The sequence below is a fragment of the Maniola jurtina genome, chromosome 7 (genome assembly GCF_905333055.1).
Source record: "Maniola jurtina chromosome 7, ilManJurt1.1, whole genome shotgun sequence".
In the NCBI taxonomy this organism is placed as follows: domain Eukaryota; kingdom Metazoa; phylum Arthropoda; class Insecta; order Lepidoptera; family Nymphalidae; genus Maniola; species Maniola jurtina.
This window is the reverse complement of record NC_060035.1, coordinates 10515935-10540379: the sequence shown is the minus strand read 5'-3', so window position 1 is coordinate 10540379 and position 24445 is coordinate 10515935. Positions and strand designations below refer to the sequence as shown.

Genomic DNA, 24445 nt, shown 5'->3' with positions numbered 1-24445 from the left:
TCCGTCCTTTAAAAAATCGCTTTATATGCAACTCTTCCTTATCTTTATTATACGAGCTCGTCAAATCATTGTTTCCATTTAGTACTCTTTTCTACCACAATATTCGTATTTTTCTGGTACACTATACTGGCTACTTACCTAAATATTTATTTTACCCTCGGTTAGCAGAATTACCTAAAAAGTTACTGAACCTCTGTCTCTTTTTTGTTATGAATATTATTGAAAAGATTGTATATTGATAATTTTGCGTCCGATACCGATAATGGATCGGATAGTGTGGAAACTCTAATTTTGTGATTTGTATAGGTAAAGTAATCACAATCATATATATTTGTTTATACTTATCTACACTAACTTGCTTGTACGTTAGTATGTCACAATGTCTTACACCCGTATTCACAAACGTTACTATTAGGTCTCATAGTGCGCTCGAACGCACAGTGTAGGTTCCACCAATCAGATGACTGTATCACGTCAATTTACAATGATCTGATTGGTGGAACCTACACTGTGCGTTCGAGCGCACTGTGAGACCTCATAGTAATGATTGTGAATACGGCCATTAGTTCCTATAGTTTCGGTTGTTAATGTAATTCGTATTCTTGATTCACTCGAAAAAAGGTATTTTTATCCTAAGTTTCGTCTATGAAATATTAGCTCACAAACTGGATATCATAGCACCGTCCATCTTTTCTCCGCCTTTAAATCCCAAAAGATGATACTGGAAACAAATCGACAAACAAAATAAATGATTTAAAAATTTATTATAGGAACCACGTTTCACGAAAAAACCAAAAAGCTTTCTATTAATTATTTGCAGAAATATTTTTGTACTACAAGCATAAAGTGTATCACTCGCAAGAAACAATACCCAAATAAGCGACGTTCTCGCGACGTAGGTGTTCAAAACGCTCTACTCCATGCACTTGCATGGAACACATTGGGACGACTCCTGAATAGGGATGTTGCCAACTAATCAAATTTCAATTCTTTATCGAAAAACAAAACACTCATATGAAATAGTAAAATGTGACATCTTAAACTTTTTAGTTTCGTATGAGGAAGATGTAGATTTTACTTATTCGGAAAGATTTACTTACCATAAATTATTGCTTAGTGATTATTAAATAGAGGGTCTATTTATTAAGAAATAATTTGTTTTTGAGTTTTGACACAAGCAACATCCTTATTGCAATGCAGGCGTATATGACATTGCCCGCACCCCGGCAACGCGTACACGATTTCGCATCGACTTTGCAGTGAGTGATGCGCCTTAATATGTTACAATATGCGGCAGAAATATTTCAACTGTGTTTGTAATTTCTTACAATATTTAATGTACCTATATTGAATCTCTAACCATAAGTAGTTACCTCATCTTTTCTCTCTCAGCTTTTATTCGTGTTAGTTTAGTCATTTTAGTTATCATTTACATCTGTAAACTATTGGAGGGCCAGCACGAGAGTCGTGATGAAGACATTCGAATAGTCGCAACTTTTGTAATAATCAGATACAGAATAAAATACAGCCTGTATTTATGGCATTCTTGTCAAAACTGTGCATTTTAGCCAATATTAAGTAAGTGATTTAATGTAATCAGAGATTGCGATTAACACTTAGTAGCTGTCAAACTTTCGTGCTAAGCCTGTAGTTGTGTTTGGTTTCATGAAGTTGTACATTTGAAACCTTCCAACATTTCCATAGGATCAAATTATTTTTGTACATTTTCCATAAACTACATCACCTCAAAGAAACCTGTTTGTTTTGAATAAATTATATTGAAGCTTGGCCTAGAACGAGGGGTTATTATTTTTCATTACGAGTACAATATGTTTTGTAAATTGAATACTTAATATTTTCTTTTTGTATAAAACACAATGAACCCTACAAGCATTTTACACTTAAGCTCTAGAGACATTGGCGCAGTCGAAGCGAAGTGACATGTATTGTAAACTACGCTTCGACTGCGCCAGTTGAGTATATCTTGAGTCTAAGTAAAGATTTTAGGAATTATAAATATCTTCTCTGCAGACAATGATACAACGTAGGATCGATAAATAATCGAAGTTACCTAAATTCATAATGCATGTGATTAGACTAGGTAGATAGGAGTTGATAGCTTCTCAAGCTTTGGCGATTGTGCACACTTGTTCAAGATCTTCATTAACATCTTCGACTTAGTTTTAACCTTTATAGAACTACAGTTATATACGGTACAAGAGTGTAATAGACAATATGAGATATTTTCATTATGATAATGTCTATATGTTGTGATTTTCAAAATAGTATCGCCTTAAGGCTGCCTTCGTTAGTTAGAGTCACGTCATACGTGCATACTACGCCCCATCAATGTACAAGCAGCCTTATCGAAATTCTCGTCCCAAGCATTGATAACAATAATATAATTAGTATCTATGGCCCTTACTAAAAAAGTTACACTCTTATAGTGGCTTATATAGAACAAATTAAATATGGAAGAAAATAGTAATGCGCACATATAAGCTGTGTGGTATTGGTAAGGGCCAGTGTACTAATTTAACAACTCATGTTTATCTAGACACTTATTAGTTGTTACAGTAAACATCGCTTCTATCGTGTCTGTAGTTAGATAGAAAAATATAAAATAGATTTGACATTTGGTGCTAAATAATTCGTGAACTTCTCTACAGTTATTCCTAATCGAATAAGGCCCTTACTTATAAAAAAATTGCACTGTTTATACGAGGCATAATCACATTTCTGAATTCTGACACAATTGACGTGTATAAGCATTATAAAGAGCATTTTTATCAGTAAGAGCCTGAACGTAGAGTGAAGGGTATCTTAAAATTGTGTAAATATCATTCCATGTTACTGTGTATATTTCTCTCTATATAGGCCGAAAATATTCTTTAACAATTTAACATTATGATATATAGTTTCTTAACACGAATAATATAATAATAATAGGTGTATCAATAACCGTCAAGTTGACAATATATAAATTAAATAAAAATGAGTAAATAGTGTGTAACTAATTGTAAATAATTATTTAAAAATGTTAATTTTCTTTCGATTTTAATGCATATCTTAAAATCATTACGCTAATAACTAAATATTATTTACATACTAAATATGTTTTGGCAAATTGTCATTTGTTAGAGAATACAGAGACCGATTTTTCGACAATTTAAGAAGATTTAGGTAACATTAAGTGAATCTTTTCAAATCACAAGCTAATGCTCGCAACTTCGTTCGCGTGGATTTCGGGTTTAAATCCCGTGAGAACTGTTTGATTTTCCGTGATAAAAAGTAGCCTATGTCACTCTCCCGGTCTTTAATTGTGAATCAACGAAAATCAACATCAAAATCAACGTTATTTTTAACCCATGTTAAAAATAACTTTGATCCTAACTAGATCCTTTGCTCCTTGCGATGTGATTGAAGGACAAACCATGAAACAAACACAATTTCGCATTTATAATATAGGTAGGATGTTATGCCTCTATGGTGAGGGTGGATTAGTATTCGTTTCTTCATTTTGGGGAATAAAAAATATATATTGGCAACACCATTATTGATATGTGTACTGGTAATTAGTCGTAAATATTACATTGTAAGAAGGTTAATAATAATTATTATTATTGGTCTAGTATATTTTCGGTCTCATTGACAACTTCTTACTTTATTGGTGTTATCTATAGTATTTATTTATCACAAACTGATGATTATGCCTATTAAAATCGGATCAGCAGTTTTAAACCAACATAACCAGGTTGCGACCTGCCTCTGGAAAAAAGTCAGCTTTTTTAAGAGGGGTCTCTCCGTCACTCATTTCATACAAACGTAGTTCCAATTTCATTTGAATATTAAGCAACTAAAGTCCATGTTTTGCAGACATATTCTAGAAACTAATATCTATGTCTGTGGTTTTCCAGATTTCTGTTAAAATATTCGGTTTCAAAGTTACGCGGTCTTAAAAATTTACATACAAATCTTTGAGCCCCTGTAATTTTAAAACTACATATTTTTAGAAAAATCTAAAACACCACAGACACAGATATTAGTTTCTAGAATATGTCTGCAAAATTTCATGGATTTTGGTTGCTTAATATTCAAATGTAATTGGAACTACGATTGTATGAAGCGAATGACGGAGAGAGCCCTGTTAAGTACCACTATTATACATTTTCATTTCAAAATAAACATCACTGGAGAATGGCAATATAGAGGATTAATGTATTGATGTATATTATATTTTCTCCGTGTATTGGCATCACAAACTAAAATCCAGGTTTATTGTATGATTTAGTTATTTCGGAGCAAGCAGTCTTGTGCTATGAGAATTCATATCCAAAGCATTTCTGTTTGATGAACGATCAAATATTGTAGTTAGTGCCTTATTTAACAATTATTATGATTGTACCTATGTAATATTTTGTTATGTTAATATGCTAAGCGCTTATTGTGTATATATAAGGACATATATATCAGCGCAAGGCACCCATGTCTGTATATTGTCAATTGTGATATAAGTTAATAACTGTTTTTCTTTTGCTCAAAATTTAATTTCACCCTTTGATCTGTGTACTTATCGTTCATGAAATTTGTAAGACTGTATTTTATTTTGTTATGTAAAATTGTTAACTCCAGGTTATGAATATAGTTATTTTGAGATTTACGTCTATTATTTTATACTATGGATGCCCGCGACTGCGTCCGCGTGGATTTAGGTTTTCAAAGATCCCGTGGGAACTGTTTGATTTTCCGGGATAAAATGCCCATGTCAATAACAGGAACGCAAGCTACCTCGGTACCAAATTTCATACAAAACGATTAAGCGGATGGGTTTTTAGGAATCCCGTGGGAACTCTTTGACTTTCCGGGATAAAATGTAGCCTATGTCCGTCCCAGGGATAAAACCTAACCCTGTACCAAATTTCGTCAGAATCGGTTAAACTGTTGGGCCGTGAAAAGGTAGACAGACAGACACACTTTCGCATTTATAATATTAAGTAAGGATTCTTGAAATCCAGTGAACGCTAGAATGTATAGTCGACCGACCATAAAATTGCATTATCATTTTTGACAATAATTTCCAGTAAATACAGTTCACCTTATAATTTATCTGTTTATTGCATTGAAACTCATACGCCATGTCAAAAGTACGGTTTGCCCTTCGAAATCGACTAAAATCGCACTTTTTACCCTTAATTTTTAATGTCTGGCAATGCATGACGTGATTTTTAATACTATGCCGAAGAAAATATTAAAAAATTAGACTTTATATTTTGACGATAGATTTTATACGTCTTTGTTACCTGTTATCTGACTAGGCCACCATGATCCAAACTTCATAGACCTGAGCGTTCCTCGTGATGGGGAAAATGCGCAGAAAACTTTCAGCTTTTATAAAACAACGAAGGTCTGGCCCTCATGGAGTCCAATAGATAATGTAAGCAAAAACCGGCAAAGCCGTGCCGCCAAGCAATTTAGCGTTCCGGTACGATGCCGTGTAGAAACCAAAGGACTAAGGTTCAACGAAAACTGCCATACCCCTTCCAGTATAGCTCGCTTCCGTCTTAGGGCCGGCGCACATATGGCGGAGCGCAGCGCAGAGCATTTTTCACAGTCAAAATATTATCGACATTTTCCTCATTGAAATAATATCTAAAATCGATTGTGCATCCGTGCGGATACTCGCGCATCCGCGCGCAGTCCCGCGCGTGCTCGCGCATTCTCTGGTACAAATTCGTGTAATGTGTCACGCGATTAGAAAACTTCGCGGGCATGCTCTGCGCTGCGCTCCGCCATATGTGCGCCGGCCCTAAGATTGCATCATCATCATCATCACTTACTACCAGGTGAGATTGCAGTCAAGGGCTAACTTGTATCTAAATAAATAAATAAAATACTACTTGTAATTTTATGATGTGCAAACTGTGTGCAAACAACAATCAACCTAAGAAGGGTAGGGCATGTTGAAAATTTAAAATAAAACAGTTATTAAATAAAATAAATAATTTATTTATAAATTGATCGAATCTCATTCTCGTGTGCACGACCTGAGCTCGGGTCGAAGTGACTAGACTGTACACTCAACATTATCCATTATGTATAACGTAATATTTCTGTACAAACAGATAGGTAATAAAATTAATACTTAGTAAATAATAGTTACTTCGCTACTTATCGTATAAATAAATAATATCGCTAATACTCGAGTATTAGAAAATTCACCGAAAAATAACATCACACAGTTTAAGGAGCGTTAAAGTAGCGCCCTACATTTTTGTTAGTCTTTTGGTACACTAACCCCACATGTCTAAAGGAGGTGCGTTACCGCCGCACATACAAAGTAAACGATCAGTCAATGGATGGCAACGCTTAAGGCCACATTGTTAAGTTGTTAATAATACTCGCGTATTACTAAAACTTGGAAGGTCGTTGTTTTGGTATAGATATATTAAATTGTATTTATTAAGAGCGCGCGTCTGCTAGTGCTAGAACTCCGTGTTGCCGAGCACGTTGTACATGAGGCGCTTGAACGAGTTGGACTGCTGGATGCTCTCCTCCTGTAGCGAGTTCACCTGCAACAACAGGTCTATTATTATACATTACATTCTTATGACCGAAATTAAAAATCTATCTTCGATCGATCGCGGTCGATTAGTTAGACCCATTACGCTTGTTCGACTAGTTGCCCGACAACTCAGTCGACGGCGAACGTTAGAATATAGGGAAGACGGGTTGCGGCGACAGCGTAATGGCTGTTAACGTTAACATCGTTATTGTTTATTAAAAGATGTAGAATCCCGTGACAGCCAGTGACAAACTGTCGTAAATTAAAGTTATTTAATTAATTCTAAAATACATACCCTTTGTATGTATGTTAGAATAAGTTATCGGCATTATAATCTCTATAATTTTAGTTGTAATTGTTTCAGCCCAAAATCAGAACCGCGACGTGACGTGATTTGTACGCATGAAACAGCATCCTTAAATTCAGCTCAATACTCTTTTCGTAGTAGTCTGGACAACGATTGTAGGTATCTACAGGTTTAATAAATCGTCATTACTTATAGGGAGTCTACGGACCCTACCGCCGTAGTGATACATTGCAGTGTGATGTTCAATCACCTCTGTTTGGCCGACACCCTATATTGGTTGAAATGCATTGTTGCAGCAAGAATACCATAAATTCAGCTAACCACAACAGTTGAGATTCTAGAAATGATGCAGTTTTTTTGTTTCCATCCAGCAGGCCGAACTATCTGTATCACGTTTAATTATTCATTCATTTATTTAAAAAATTCCTGCGGTAGTGAATCAGTGCGGGAGAGTTATGACGACAACGTGACGAGAGAGCTCAGTGATTCGTCACTCAATGATTCGTCACTCAGTGATTCGTCACTCAGTGATTCGTCACTCAGTGATTCGTCACTCAGTGATTCGTCAACTTTATGACAACTGTCACCCCTTCCGCACAGCTTCACTACCGCAGGAGCCTACTCAGTTATACGCTATCGTAAGACTTAGTAAGACTGTCTTACATCTTTAACTATGCTATTTTGGTTTAACTTACGAAAGTTGTCTGTTTTCCTTTAGGTGCCTGTGGTTGTTTTGGCGGAGGCGCTGGCTTCTAGGATGGAAGAAAAAAATTATTAAAAACCGCGAAGCAAAAATAGTTCTTATTAATATTATGTAAGTAAAAAAATTACAATATCGTTAACAAACAGTGATATTTATATATTTCAGTTACAGTAAGTATTTTTAAAATTTACTTATTGCGTCCTTTGCATACATCTATTTTCGATTGTATGTTATCATGTTACCACCATATATTTTTAACAGACATATAGGGGAGGTCAATTCGGAGCATTTTTTTGCTATGTTATTATGGACTTTATGTATGTGCCCATTATGGACTTTATGAGATTTATATGCAAAGAGCGTAAAAGGTGAAAAGCTACATATCGTGGTATTTCCAAAGGCATATCGATTTAGAGCGATGATTCAAAATAATTACTTATTATTTACTTTATCTACAAGAAAAAAGACTCGTAAAACAGGGTATATACGTGGGCACGCCGTAGGCATGCCCTGTTCGCGGACTATTTGCCTCAGATAGATCGGTCTGAAGTGGTAGATCGTGGTGCCGATATGGAGCCTTCCACCTGTCGTAGAGCAGCAGGTCGCACCTTGGTGGCGGGCGCCGTGAAGACCTTGGTGTGCGCGGGCGTGCTGACCTCGTGCGCCGGCTCGGAGCCCTCCTGCAGCGCGCGGTAGGTCTCGGACTTGGCGGGGTCGTACAGCACCGTGGGCCTGTGGCTGTGCCGCGGGCGGTGGGGGAGTTAGTATTTAGTCGGTTAGCGGGCGCAGCGCGTAAAAGAGAGAAACGATTAGGCTCGTCGCGGGCGGGGTGGGGATTAGTGCGCGGACGCGGGGATTAGTGTTTGTTTTTCAGGAAGGAGAGGTCGATAAAAATACTAACATTAATCGTGTAGAATAGGCTCTTAAAGTTAAGATTATTGACAGTACGATATACAACTAGAGTTACTTCCTACGGCTACGAGTGTCGCCAGGCTCGCGCGGTGTGATCGCGGGAATGGCGCATGAAATGTAGTAGGTAATGCCCGACGCTTCGGTCGGTTTCTGTAAAGGTTTAGTTTGGCAACGTGTCGACGCGGTCGCCGCTTCGATAGATCGATAGAAGTTCGAGAGAGGCGAGAAGATAGCAAAGTAAAAATAAAGAAGCATTAATGCGTCATGTGAGATGGGCGTCGACAGTTGTTTTGGCGGCGTTTCTAGTAAAACACTTGCCTCTTGAGGACGTGCCGTCCGTAATGGCCGTTAGAGCTACGCAAGCAAACAAATATTATATTAAATCACATGTTGCGATGTAAAGGCGAGAACACTGATGGACTATTTTATTTCTATTCGAATCACAATGCTTAGGAATATTTTGATGAAACTATTTCTATAGGGGTTTAAGAAAAATTTGAATTTAAAGTAATAAAATTATAGAGGGCATTAGGGTATATATACATATTCATTAATAATGAATTGTACTCGTTTTTGTGACTTGATGTATCGAACTCAAATATAAAGTGTTTCTATTCTATAGTTGCCTACCTAAATTTATAAATATTTTCGTTTGGCAAACCGCCATGATCTTGAAATTTACTTCTAACGTAAGCGTTGGTTGATTTGACCTTCGTATTTTTTGTGAGGTGTTGTGTTCTAATCTGAACTATAGAAAATGAATATATTTTGTTTTACTAGTTCAGACATACGATTTTGTTTGCATATTGTCAGCCAAAAATGAATCCCATCGGTACTTTAGTAAATTGAGTAAAGATTGTATATGTAATTTTTGATCGTTTAGTTCACTAACTAAACAAAACTAAGTTCAGATTCGCAGTCGTGATTACTGTGGTAGCGAGCTGTACTAACGTTCTGCCAAGCGATACTGAAAAGAAACCAATTAGGGATCCTATGGGTTTAATAAAATTAACATACCTAAGTATATCCCATCCAGGTTAGCCCGTTTCCATCTTAGACGCATCGTCATAATATACGACGTGAGATTGCAGTCAAAGACGAACTTATCATTGGATAAAAAATGAAAACACTTTTGTTACTACAATAGCGTGTATTTAAATTGAACTGTGTAAAGTGTGCTTAATTTACATTCTGATATATTTTTAATACTTACGGCAGAGGCGATGTCTGCTGTCGTATCGAATTGGCAATGTTTTGTTCCGAGTACAGATTGATTGGGGAGTTGAATTGCTTGTGTACCACCTGAAGAGAAAACATTACCTAATAACACAACATCACAACTAACACATAACAAGGAAATTGCTTAAAAAATGTTTTTTTTTTTTTAAATTATTTATATCTAAATAAGAGAGACATGATTTCAGAAGACTAACATAGTTCACAGTTGAAAATTTTAACACAAAAGTGTGTGGAGCACAAAATGGATTGCACCGCGTCTTTAACTAATGTAATTAATTTGCAATTTCATGCAGTTATAAAAACGCAAAATTAAAAATGAAGGGAAAAAATATTATACCATATTATAAGACGACCGTTTTATCAATAAATAATATTGAAGGCATAAAAGAGATGAATCCTGGAGTAATATGGATAGAAGTCATGTAGAAGGTCAAGAATATGCAGTAAAGGAATATGCAAGGGAAAGTACGTTATTTGCAGAGACATAGACATAAATGCTTCTTCCTATATTTCAACTGTAAACTATAAGTAATCATTTAATCCGAAATATTTCAATTACTTGAAAGTTGAACTTAGGTGTTTAAAATAGTATCAAACATTTGTAGCGTCAGTTAAAATAATTGTTAAGTATATCACACTTATGAATAACCCTCACTATTATTATTAAACAGGGCGATAGAAAAAACGTATGAAAATAATACATGAATTGTACAACGATGAAGAAAACAAGATGGCATATAGACACATGAAGAAATGAGTAAGGATTCACTGAAATTATTTAAGTCTATGAAAATCTTTTTTTTAACAGAGCTTTTAGCAGAGCTGCAGAACTTAAAGTTTTTCAGTGAATCGGAAGCGAAGATGACAAAGGAATGTCCGGCTTCGTTATAGAAGTTTATGCATCCATGCGAAGCTTTTCTGTTGATACTTTTCACAAAGTTTTATGAACCACCTTATTAGATTCTTCACCGACCACTCGCTGCAACACCGATTCTGCCACCTGAGTTTTTATCAAAAATCTATGTTATAATTTGCAATTTGGACACCTTTGAAATGTTCATTTATTCGGGGACTTTAACGTACCTAAAGTTTTGTGTAGAATCTGTTTGACAATTTGGTTTATAGCTTTTCCGGACCAATGTTTTGATGATAAACAATTTTGGAGTGTGGTCGCTGTTGATGTTCAGAATTGTACTTGTTATGTTAACGGGTTTTAAAGATCCAATTCGTGTGTCCCTTATCAATTTATGGAAATGTATAGTCCATACTAACAGTGGCGTTGGTACTGCAATGAAAACGTTTGAAGTGAGATTGTCAAAATGGCTCCTTACTTTGCCAATTTCAGTAGATGCGTTGGTACATATAAAGTTTGTGCTTTCGACTTTCAAGTTTAGTTGAGTAGTTTTTGTACAGAAGTGTGAAACATTAACTATGCAAGCGTGCTGTAATAAAATTGTGGGTTTAGGTTGTGTGAGAAATAGAATCATGAGCTTTGAGGAATGTAAATCGTTGTTTATGCTTATATTCGTTGGAATTTGAATAGTAATTTCAACATGGCTGACGTTGCGGTACTCTTGCTGATCAATGCATTGTTTCAATGAATCGGAAGGAATACAGTTACTATATTGGTTGAAGAAATGTTTGGAGTAAGCCTTAAGGCTGTTGATAATGCAAAGCTCATGTTTCCCGAGTCTACTGTAAGATAATTTTCTATTAGGTAGATACAGATATGTTGGAACGTTATTTTAGGTAAATAAGCATAACATTACACGTACATTTGTACATTTCTAACAAACTGGCCAAGTGGGTGTCAGACGCGCACCGAGAGTTCCGTACTACAGTTGTATTTTTTCGACATTTTGCTCGATAAATCAAAAGCTATTGTGCATAAAAATAAATAAAGATCTGTTTAGAATATACAGGTAAAGCCCTTTTATATGATACCCCACTTGGTTCAGTAATTTTACTTTGGAAGTTGAAATTACTAATTACTTTTTCCTGACCACATTTTAAATATTTTTTGTGATGTAATCACAAACTATTTTCGTAATTTTCCCGTTATGTGTGTTACCTGCCTGCCAAATTTTATGATTCTAGGTCGACGGGAAGTATTCTATAGGTTTCTTGACAGACAGACAACGAATTGATCCTCTAAGGGTTCCTTTCTTCCTTTTGAAGTACGGAACCCTAAAAATGGCCGTTCGGATTCGAGTCCGGGCTCGTGTAGTGTTCTAAAATACAACAGTACCTACTTAAGTATTTATAATTCGTCGTTTATCGTCGCTGCGTATATGTAAACAACGTGAGGAAAAATTTGACAAAGATTTTGGGATGTGTCGTAAGAAGCTTAGGCGTATTTTTAAATGAAATTCTCATGGGCTTTATTTTCCTTTAAAATTTTATCAACTTCAAGCTCATGGGCTCAAGTTTTATCGCTAAAATCGGAATTTTCCTTTCAATTCAATTAGGTAGGCTTATAGAAGCAAGCCCGAGTCGTTTTGGCGTCCAACTTTTGTCGATTCTATACTTAAACCATCGATTCCAATTTTATTATGACGCCATAAAGCTCGGACGAACAAACTGACTGGACGAAACTAATGATTCCTTGTTTTAGTACATCATCATCATCATCATTATCGACCGATAGACATCCACTGCTGGACATAGGTGTCTTGTAGGGATTTCTACACATCACGATCTAGCGCAGCCTGAATCCAGCGTTTTACTACGGAACTCTAAAATGGTTAATAATTATTTTTGTCGTACCTTCTGCTTCATGACCGTGTCGCGGTAGTCGTGGTGCGGCGGCGCGCGCATGGCGGGGTTGGGGTGGTGGCGCAGGTAGCTCTCCGTGGGGCCGGGCTCGCGCCGCACCTTGGCGCCCGGCAGCACCAGCGGCGTCGTGCGGTACGGCTGGTGACGCAACACACTCCAGCATTATATATTATACCTACTGTTTGTCATTTGTTAGCGGCGATAGCTTAGTGATTAAGACGTTGACCTCCGAGGCCCTACCGAACAGGTATAGCGATAGGTCAAAATAGCAATCGGGGTATGAGGCGGGGGGACGCCCCGCATACCCGCACTGGGTTACGGCAGGGGCTGTGCGGGTTGTGCGAGGCATCCCCACCTTGATTGCCATCTCGATTCTCGACCTGTCGCGTACTGTACCTAAATCATCTCAGCAGTCATGACCAATTCATCAAGAGAACATGATTTAAAACAATATTCAAGCGCTCAGAATCGCATCAGATAAAATGTCTTTAATAGAACTCGCTTTTCTAGTAAAAAAATGCTTTAACTTAGGAATCTTCTTGACAAACTCCCTTCATAAATATTAAAGAGCTTCGCTTGAGCATAATTTTGACGATTGACAGGATCGGAATCAGATCTGAATGAATTTAGAAAAAAAAACAAAATCCTCAAATCATGTGAAACAGTTGTGATCGAATATTTACACCAACTGAATTGTATTGTGCGGGCAAATAAAGTTCGCAATGCTAAAATTTAATGGTCCGTGCAATGTAGCACGCTGCAGCTAATTTTATAGCGAGGTTACTTCATGTGGGTTATGATTCTCGACACCATTCAGTTATATTTCTGTGATTATTTTATTTCTCAGCAATTTGGGTCGCGGTCATTCTATTAAGTCTATAGAAATAAATAAAATTAAAGCGTCTGTTTGTGATTTCGAAATAACGGCCATGCTCATAATATGAGCGGTATGACAACAAACCCTCTTTTATTGATGATGGCTGTTTGTTTGCCTAGAATAATCGTCTAGGTACTCGTATAACTATTATTGAACTGATTTTTCCTGGAGTAATTACGGGATTTCCAAAAACATATACGGGCAAAGTCGCTTTAAAAAATCTATCAATTTAGCTTGTCGAGATACAATCGGCAAAGGTATATGTAAAACATTCGTACAGAATAGAATATAGAAGAAGGTATCACACAATCACAAGGTAAGTTTAGATACTTAGGTATAAACTTCGATGATCAATAAGCTAAAACAAATTATGAAAATGGATTGAAACCGATATTGCAGTCAAATTGCACGAATGTCCTTTCGATTCAAAATAGATAAAATCTACACATCCATAGACTCTCTGCAGTGTATACAATGAAGCTTGATTAAAAGCTCCGTTCTTTAGGCCAAGCGCAGACGACTGACTATAGAAATTATAATAATTGGTTCGACAACAATGAACGGTAGAAAATTCAGTTTATCCAATTTTACAAGTCTGATCATTATGACTGAATCAATCAGATTCAATCGATGATTTTATTTGGGGGAAGAATGTTGGAAAAAGAATGCAAAATTGTGAACACGTGCTACCTACCTAGATAAAAAGGAAAACTTACTGACTGACATCAGTGTACAGCTGAATTATTTGCGTTTAAAAAGAACTTGAGATTTTACAACTATGTTCTCTATATCAGTAAGAATAATTTAAAAAAAATTCTATGGAATCACTAAAAACTTAAACTTACATCATGGGAAGAAGCTATTGCCTAGCTAGTACCTAAGAAGTGCGTTATGAAAATCGGTTACCAATAATTACTGATCAATATCGGTCGTTGCCGGGCACGAATTGCTGAAAGATTAAAAGCTGTCGTATGCGTAAGGTCTTACGATTTGCGATGACGTAGCGCGTCGACGCGGACGCCTCTATCGAAAAGTGTGAATTGTGCCAATGGTCGAAAAACGAGGTCCGATGTTTATTTCCGTCCATGCGATGTTTACATAGCTGAAGCTTTAGCCACTGGCGCAACCTATTACATGGGCTGCTAGATAAACACTCCTGTATTTTTCCTAACCGAAAATATTATTTTAATACATCAAACTATGTTCTTGTGATGTGCTTATAATGTATGTAGGTAGGTACTTCTCTATTGGTAGAGGTCAGCGATAAGCAGTCTATAATTGTTATTAATAAGAGCCAAAAAGAAGTATAGGTAAGTATCAATTACAATAGATCCCTTCTCAGTAATTTTAATTTGAAAATTTTAGAAATAATAACGCTTAAAGAATCTAACCTAACCTTGCGTACCCAAAGCACTTAGGTTTGAGTATTGGCACAGCGAAAGAACGTAACGATAAATGACAATGTGGCAAAGATATTAAACTATTAACAAAGCAATTTGAGGTGTAACGCGGAAGTGGTGCGCTGCCAATAGACGGATTTTTATGCGATTTAACTAAAGCTTTTTTTATTCAGTACGCGACAGGTCGACGTGGTATGAGGTGGGGTGATGCCCCGCACACCCGCACGTCAGCCGCGCACTCCCGCACCGAGTAGAGCGGGGGCTGTGCGGATGTGCGGGGCGTCCCCCCCCGATTGCCTTGTCTGTCCCAAACCACCCCAAACTATACCATAGTACAGGCATAACGCATAATTGAGTAGGTTCCTGCGTAATTGAGTGCGGGAGGGGTGTGATGCCGTGACGCGAGAGCTCAGTGATTCGTCAACGTGACACCTGTCACCCTCCCGCATCGCTCCACTACCGCAGGAGCCTTCTCAGTAATGCTCTATACCTATATAAGTATAAACTATAATACCCAGTTTAGCCTAATCATACTAATTATTACTACACGATAGATTATAGAACGTTTGGATGTTTGATACTCCTTCATGCAACAATGACTAAACCAATTTGGCTGAAAAGAATGGAGATACCTTATACCGTGAATTAACATAGGCTACTTTTATTCCGAAAAATCGAAGAGTTCCCGCGGGATTTTTAAATACATATATCGTAAGTCGCGGTCATCATCAGTAAAGTAAAAAGTCATTTCCGAGATGAAAATATATAACCTCCGATGAACCATGTAGATGGAGCAGAATATGACAATAGGCACCTAAGTATTAATCATTCAAAGTCTGACAAAAGTGGTTGTACAATAACTAACGTTTATTTCCAGTAAGTAAGCCTTTTGAAATAAGCAATCCGAGATCAAAGAGTAACTGAAACTACTACATTATAATTGATTGAAGGTCAAAGAGGAAATTCCTTTAGGTTTATGTGAGCCGACGCGACATTGAAACTGAAATAGCAGTTACAGCTGCTCCTACTTCTGAATTGATTATATTATTAGTGAAAGTGGTAATCTATTTAAGTAGACAATTCTTGGTCAGTTTTCAAAATAACTAAGAATGGTAAGTATTTGGGTATTAATTTTTGAACCATAATCACGTAAATAATATAGGACCTATCATGCTTTCTGTGGAAAATTACAACGTGTGGTACTACGTTATTACATCACGAATTTGATGCATTATACAAGTTCCGAGAATGCGAAAATTAGTGTACCGTCAATCGTTCAAACTGCTTATCAAATAACGCTACATCACTCAACTTTTAGATGATATTAATCTATCACGACACAAAATAATCCATAGGTAGGTTCAGATTCACTGGATGACGTGGTAGTTAAGTATAGAGAAGGATTAGGAAAGGCTTGAATGATGACGCACCCAGTTGCCAACGACTTCTTCATCGAGGTGCTTGGGGTCCTGGTACCCGTTGGGGAAGAAGTTGTGGTTGACCGACATTGTAGCACTTGTTAGCGCGGACGTGTCGTAGAGCGAGCGATCGCGGACTGCGTCTCCAGTCGTTCCCTCGCAGTAAACACCAATTTCAATGCATTCTATTTTGGAAATATGACGGGAAAATACGAGGTGGCGTGGGCGAGAACCTCCGTAGAGCCTTGCGGGACGCGCGAATTATTCTATTTAACTATTTACTATTCGCCCATTCTGATCACTAATAACTTGAATCGCGGGAGGTGTACAGTTATCTATGATGTCAATATTTACGCTAAGGTAACCAGTTAAAGTTTTTAAACAAATCAAAAAAGTTTTTTTTAAAGCTTTTGTTTATTAATGCGACTATCATTAATTGTTAGTGTAGATCTTCACGCTGTTCTGAAGTTTTCTATAAATATTAATAGATCGTTCGCCTGAAAATATTAGTGCGGGCATTGCCCTGAAACTTCGAAAGGCATCATTAAAAGATTTTCATTCTTTTAATTTTATATTTTTAACATGTTTTGTAATACATGCTTTATTATATACTAACTGTAGGTATCTCTCAGTACGCAAGGGCATTACTATAATATTCAGCAGTGCTAAAGTCTGCATGCCGTCACGTTAACTATTTTGCGAAGTATGATTCAGAGAACGAATAGAAATTTCTGGAATTTACGATTCGCATTTGTGATAGACTTTTCTAATTAATCTAGTATGTTCTTTTATAATGTACGTTTATTCTGTGCTAGTTAGTCGCTGTTGTGCTTATTTAACACGTTGTAACTCATTAATAACAAAAATCTTTTTGGCGCATGTCCAGAGTCCACACTGTAAACCCTCATTTTGGTTTAAAAGTAGTTTGGTTAACCTATTTCGTCGCAAAATAACTAAATAATTGTATTATTACCCACCTATTGTATCTAATCTATTAACAACTCAATCTAGGTTTTGATGTGGTCTTTCAGGGTTTTTATGTGTCTCATGATTTAAAGTTTTGGATCCAACGGGCGCTTACCAGAATTCTATTAAATCTTGTAAAAAAGTTGATTGAAATGTATCTCAAGGTCTTAGGTACCTCTATGGATCTTTTAGATATGAAAATCGGAGGTCACATTATGTTGGTGGATGGTGGGAAAACAGAAATTATGAAGCCTATTATTATCTAATTCTTATTTATCTTAGGGTCTCAGGACGTTGTTAAACTACATTTATGAGTACTATATGCAATAAATAATTTTGTTGACGTAGGCAGATATATAACACGTTATAGTGCCATCTTTAAACGAACTTTCATGAATTTAGTTTTTGAAATACCTACCGGGTTTCGTGTTTTGGCTTGAATTTGGATTGTCAATTTTATTACGTAAATAGACAATTTATTTTATGCCAAGGTGGTGGCCCAAATTTCTAGAGGTGCAACATATTGGGCCCGGCTAAATATATGACAGTGATAAACTGTATTTCGTGATATATTAGCATATCTGAGAAATAAATTCGGCCGATTCGCTTGGCAGGGATACAAAATTAACACGCCGATTGGGCTGTTGGGGTGGAGGGCGACTCATTATGATTAAAATTAGCAAGTGCGTAATATAATTGCCTACTATAATTATTGGATTTTAGTGTGGTTGACCTCAATCGAACTTGATGGATTTGCGTATGAGCGGGATAATATTGAAAAGCCACAGTATTTTTACGAAGCCACAATATTTTAACGATCAAGGAACGTACTGAAATCTGAAAGATCGACGATTGAAACTCATTACATCACTACACTAACTCAGCTGAGTCAGAACACTATTCTCGGGCCCATTTCTAGACGCTTGTAAGAAGAATAATGGCAATTCAATTCATTATTATTTATTGAAAAAACTGGTCAAATGCGTGCCAGTACATGTATAAGGTAGGGTTCCGTAGCAATGATAGTTGCTAAAAACTTTGACGTTCGTTATTTCTTCAATGGTTTTGTTACCTATAGTGAATGGTTTAGTTGTTTGTTTTTGTTTAGTCGTGTCGAAACACAAACTCACGTCAACACATACTTATTATGCGCTTGACCAGAAGATGATGCAGTGGAGCACGCCTGCTCAGAACGTGCCTATTCACTCTTCTTTTGAAGGTACTAATATTATAACTAGCTAGGAAAAACGGACGCCAGAAGGGCTTCTAAAGGAGCTGAAAGCCCACCGCATTATTATCCCGAGAAAACTCCTACCATTGTGATTGATACAAAGGGGCACGACCCTCGGTAATGAGAAATATGATGCAGAAAAAGCCTTTACAAGAAGAATAAAATTACCTGGCTCGTAATAGACTCGTCGACGACTTCATCGTTGCGATTGGCGGAGGGCGAGACCAGCAGTGTTCTGTACTCTCCTTCGACTTGCGGCTGGAATTGCTGCGGAGAGTATTGCGGCAACTGTTGCGATGGCACGGGCGTGCTTCGAGGCAGGGACTCGGGCCCGCGCCATGCTGACGTTGGAAGAGGGCTGGGTGTCCTGTTTAATACCAATTTTTTTAATGTCAGTCTTTAGATTTACTAAATCTTGCGTCATATCAAAAGCCGTGCAAAAATTTAGCTCTTTTGTGTTTTGTAATGATGAGACAAGGGTTCATACATTTTCTGCAGCTTAAGGATTCTCCAAGAATCATGTTGATGAGCAATTGATGGTCAATGACAAAAAATATACAAGAATCTTATCGCCTTTTTTATGTGGGCAACTTTGCTAATGCTGACAGAAGCACATACGAAACTTTTAGCATCGGGAATCAGCAATTTTGGTACTTCATGGTTACAACATCGCAAATAGCAATCGACTGCATAGCTGCAATTGCATGTCCTAACGCAGAATATTTAACAGTTTACAGGTACAGAAGGATCACTCCGTAAGGAAGTTTGAATAAATAGCGACTCTTGATACGACGCAATAAAGTGCAATTTCACTTGCACAGCACTGCAATCAAAAGTTTAACAAACGTATCTCTCTCTATCGCGTAAACTTTATAATCTTTCTCTCGCTTATGAGATGTATTTATTTCAGGTTACGTGACGTCAAAAAGTTCAACAGCAGCTTCTAACTTCAGAAAAGCGATCACATTGCCTATTGCTGATGCTCAATGTATCGTGTGTGCTTTGATCCCTAATGAAGCGCATGAAGGAAGTAGATGAAGGTACCTGAACGGCGGTGGGACAGAATTCTGTGCGGGGGAGCGAGCTGCGAACTGCGAGCGAGGACCGGCCTGGTCCGATTCCCTGCACATGCTTTATGGTTAACGTGCTTATACTATACACAATAATTATTCATTCATTCATATATTGAATATGGATAAAGGCCTGGATAGCAACAAAGCACGACGTCACTCTGCGGAGTGTGATGGAATTTCATCCGGGCATTCGTGTGATTCAAGTGTGAATGCCGTCATACAGGCTTCAGCAATGCGCGGAACTTCAATTGCTTTTATACATGGCATAATATTGTATATCAAATCTTTGAAAAGAGCAACCGCCGAGTTTCTTGCTGGTTCTTCTCGGTAGGAAAGGAATTCCGAACCAGTGGTAGATGCTTTTGACGATTCAAAAGAACTTGTAAAAGTCTGATTGAATAAAAATATTTTTTGAATTTTTATAAATTAAAAATTCTACTAGATATAGAAGTTGTACTACTTCTATATCTAGTAGAATTTTTAATTTACCGCTCACGCATTGCCGTCAAGCGATGTGTCTATCAAAGCCCACATAGCAGTAGTTCCTACATAATACAGGGGTAATGACAGCAAACCATACAATATAATATAGCCCCAAGATTCAAGATTTTTTTTTCAAATTTTTTTTTTCAAGGTTTCAAACTTAGTGACATAGTAAAAAATGATATAGTCAATATGGACGTGGTCTTTTAATCGGCTTATCTCATTTCATGTTTTGTTCTACTACACATAAAAAGATTATACTTATTTTAATTGTGAACTGCGCTACGAGTTGTGAAGTTAGTCTCTAAAAGAGCTTCCATGCACATTGCTTGAATTGATGAAACTGATAGGTACATAGACAATAAACAATAAATGCTATTGGGTACATAAACATATCGGATTTATATAATATCCTAGATAAAACTCTTTCAATAAATAATAAATAGGCACTCATAATTACGTTTACGTTTTTCAATCCTGAGATTTAATCTGTCAATAAATAATGAATAGGTACCTACACACAATAGTATATGTAAATTGTAAAGGATTTTTCAATCGTTAGAACAATAATATCAATTTGCGATATTGATAGAGTTTTTATACATAAAAAGTCAAAATGTCAAATGAATTATGGATTATAGTTAAGCGATTGAAAAATCGGCTTTAAACAATATTAATTACTATTGTTTAAAGCTGTTTATAATTAACTAAATACGACAATACAACAATCATGCTTAATGCAGAAATTTATATATGAAGAAAAAATATTCAGTAATAAGTCTGTTGCATTATTAGCAAGCTTGCAAGGTTTAACAGCTGCATAGCGACACCTAGACATCGACAGTAGTGTCTTACTCGTATAGTCGATAAAATGTAGGCGTGGGTATACGGCCGAAGCTGTATGAAGTGGAACGTGGCAACGTGTACAGGTGACTTGGTCTGCCCCTAAAGTTAGAGTATGGTTTGATACGAGTATGTTTGATGACATGAAATCTTTGGTCTTATGGGTGGGAGGTCCCGGGTTCGATTGCCGGCAGTGGCAAGTTAGACATTTTTTTTTAAATTCTGATGTAAGTTAGTCATTGACTGCAATCTCACCTGGTGATAAGTGATGATGCAGTCTAAGATGGAAGCGGGCTACCTTGGAAGGTATTCACAGTTTTTTTATTAAACCCTTACCCCTTTTGGTTTCTACACGCGGCATCGTACCGGAACGCTATATCGTTTGGCGACATCCAAAGTCTCCAGACAAATTTATGTCTAAATTACGTATTGTCTCTGGTCTTGTCTGATGGGAGGCTTCAGCTCAGGGTTGTTAGAAACTAACCGAAGAGACTCTTTTCAAGTTAGTTTGCTGCCATTTTACATTCATCGTTAGTTATCTCCAGATGATAACGCAGTCGACGGCTAACTAAACACCGAGTAAAAAAATGTTTTCTCAACGATCTTGGACGCAAAGTTTGACAGCTGCAATGCTATGAGAGCATTGTTGCTGTCATATTTTGAGCAATACTCTCAAATTGGCTGATTACATGCCGACTCTCTCTATTGGCTTATTGTTGCAGTGCGAACAATTGTTATTAAGTATTGCAATATGTACAAATCCAAGCCCTTGATCGTTTTAAATCATAGAGCACCTAAATGACGCGTCATCATATCTTTTGCCTAAAGATTGATTTGGGATTCTCCAACCGATGATAAACATTTGTACCTACAGGAAATATTAATCTTTACGTATATATAATCTTACCCTTGTAAAATTAGAGCAACATTAGATAGAAATCAGATCAAGGCCACATTGTAATTGGTACTGCAAACAGCTTGGAAAACAGATGACGGAATACTACGTACCTAGCCAATTGCATAATATGTTTTATAGGTATTCTACTCGTAAAAACTGTCGTTATGGACGCTCCTTATGATATCGATAAAAACCATTTTTCTCAAAACTCAACTAGGGACTTTTTTAATCTCCTTAAATGTGGTTTAACTGACTTCAGTGTGCTTAGTTTGAAATTGTACATCTCACCAACTTCAATAGAATTCGAGCATCGAAATAATTCAGCGCTAAAGTAAAATGGTCCTTAACGGCTCTGTTTTAAAAACCTTGCGAATTTTCGACTTTAAGGATGACTTAAATCAAGATTCTTTAGGTTCATTTTACTCTGAAATTATTGTGTTTCGAAACCCGAATTCTATTGGTGAGATGTAAGATCTCGTACTAAGCATACAGGAAGGCGCTTAGGGAGGCGATTCGAATGATTCAAAAGTTCAAACACAATATCCATCGCATGATCAAATAGAATGGCCGTCAATTAGAAAATAAAATAATGTGGCTAATTCTGTTGTACACATCCTCTAAACTGAACTAAGTTAACAGATTTAAAAGTGCCATCTTTTTTCTGCAGGAAGCATTATGAAAGGGATAGCAATACATTTAGACCTGCCATATTAGTTTTTAGAGATTAAGTACAACAGAACTAGTCACAATATATAAACAAGCGGTTTACCTTTGAACTACAAGTTTGATTTGGTTAGGGGCGTTTTTGAAAAGATTCTGTGCATCCTCGTGACGTAGGTCTCGAGCATCATAGTGATCGATCTTCGCGATTATGTCTCCTCTCGCCAACTCGCGACCGGCAGGCGTACCGGGTGTTACCTGAAAGAACAGTAGATACGTTTTAATTAACACTTCTGAATATTATGAAAGAAAAAAAAATAGAAAATTTTAACTATAGTGATCCAAATCCTACCTAGCCTAATATTATTTGCACCCTTTTGTATTGTTCCTACCTTCCTTTATCTTTTAATGTTTTGCTATAGGTATATATATGTGTGTACAATAAAGATTTTTAAATAAAAATGATTTCTAATCAAAATAATAATATAAACATGAAAGTTTGGATGTTCGTTACTCCTTCACGCCACAAAGACTGAACCGATTTGGAATGAAGATAGCTTATATTATAGCTGAATTATCATATAGGCTAATTTTTATCTTTAAGAATCAAAGAGTTCCCGCGGCATTTAAAAACCTATATCTACGCGGACGAAGTCGCGAGAATTATCTATTAATTATTATTATTAGTATTTGTAGAGAATAAGTCCTTTGAATAGCGTTTTTTATGGTTACTTAATGTATGGTAAAAGGGCACTTAAATAAAACGTCTTTCATTATTCGGATAAAATCCCAAAAATAGATAGATTGACAATTTTGGGTGGTTAAAATGGCAATTCTATACTGTGGGAAATCCTAAAGTATTGTTTTGTGATTCATCCTAGTTACATAATATGAGAGAGCTGTCTTTTTATAAAACGAAGTGTTTGTAGAAAGTGTGAGCGAGAGCTTTAATTAGACTTTTACGTTGGTGCTGACCCAAAATCATGCATTCCGCCGTCGTCATGTAAATTGTTCTAAAATATAAGCAGGAACACGAATTTGCACGTGCTTCAATATTATGACACCAGCGCTCAAGGTAAAAAAATGGGACCGTGACATTCTGGTGCTTTGGACTAGCTGAAACGTGCATTCATCTCTTGGCATGATTTGTAATTACCTATTATATCATAGTTAGTTGTCTTTACGTGCGTTGCTGTTGATGGATGTTACATAAAAGAATATTTTTTCCCTATATTTAATTTTAATTATTTTATGTCCATAAATAAGTATAAATATATAAAAGGAAAAGGTGAGTGAGTAACTGACTGATCTATTATAGGTAACGCACAGCTCAAACTACTAGACGGATCGGGCTGAAAGTCATGGGAACAGCTATTATGACGTTGGAATCTGCTAAGAAAGGATTTTTGAAAATTCAACCCCTGAGGGGCTAAACTAGGGGTTTGAAATATGTGTAGTCCACGCGGATAAAGTTGCAGGCATAAGCTAGTTTTAAATATGAACGAAACGAAGTACCTACTGTCACATTATCAACTACCTACTACATCTAGTATAGTAGGTAACACTATATCAACAAAATCTTTTTTAGGTAATTTTCAGCAATGGAAAAAATCTAATTGCGGAAGTTAATTTCCAATGGAAGTACTGCATAAATTGACTTGCTACAAGTGTTTAAACAGTGCAAGTTACTTGCCAAAGCTGATTTCTGCAAGTTTTATTGCCAGTGGACACTTGGCATAAGGCTTGCTAAAATGATAGCTAGTAGACTGAACTAGCCATTTCATGTTTACTTCCGCGTAGTTCAAATTAAACATCATGTCTTTGACAAGCAATTTTTGGTATGTTGGCGTTATGGTGGTAACTAATAAGAACATTGATACGAACCGATAAGATTCCATAATTTGAGGTACTTATCAATAAAAGAGTAAGAGAATTATCTCAGGCTTTAGCGAATGGCTATCCGCTAGGATGACCTTGCGACTGGGGAAGGGGGGCTCGGATGTGTGTTATGCATCGAGTTTGGCGAGGAGCCAGGCTAAATGCGTCCACCTGCGTTGTCGTGCCAACCTCCACTGACATTTTTATTGAAAACAACCGC

General features: G+C 36.7%; 1 protein-coding gene and 1 long non-coding RNA gene across 12 annotated transcripts in view; one reads left to right on the top strand and one right to left on the bottom strand.

Moving 5' to 3' along the window:
- The first annotated feature begins 456 nt into the window (after window positions 1-456).
- LOC123866898 lies at window positions 457-23908 on the top strand. Its single transcript, XR_006796277.1, has 3 exons — window positions 457-1943; window positions 22411-22415; window positions 23898-23908. It is a non-coding gene; the product is annotated as an uncharacterized LOC123866898 (long non-coding RNA).
- Window positions 5983-24445, bottom strand: part of LOC123866893 (PDZ and LIM domain protein 3) — a 35303-nt gene continuing 16840 nt past the window's right edge. For 2 of the 11 annotated variants that reach the window (XM_045908656.1, XM_045908654.1), the window contains 11 exons: window positions 22457-22605; window positions 20802-20891; window positions 19435-19512; window positions 18559-18757; window positions 12490-12636; window positions 10676-10723; window positions 9698-9786; window positions 8803-8838; window positions 8181-8310; window positions 7565-7621; window positions 5983-6569 (listed from right to left, as the gene is read on the bottom strand). In XM_045908656.1, coding sequence (XP_045764612.1) covers window positions 6483-6569; window positions 7565-7621; window positions 8181-8310; window positions 8803-8838; window positions 9698-9786; window positions 10676-10723; window positions 12490-12636; window positions 18559-18757; window positions 19435-19512; window positions 20802-20891; window positions 22457-22605 — 1110 coding nt within the window. In that variant the 3' untranslated portion in view covers window positions 5983-6482. The remainder of the gene's footprint in view (window positions 6570-7564; window positions 7622-8180; window positions 8311-8802; window positions 8839-9697; window positions 9787-10675; window positions 10724-12489; window positions 12637-18558; window positions 18758-19434; window positions 19513-20801; window positions 20892-22456; window positions 22606-24445) is intronic. The other 9 variants (XM_045908663.1, XM_045908662.1, XM_045908665.1 and 6 more) reach the window with 7 other exon arrangements.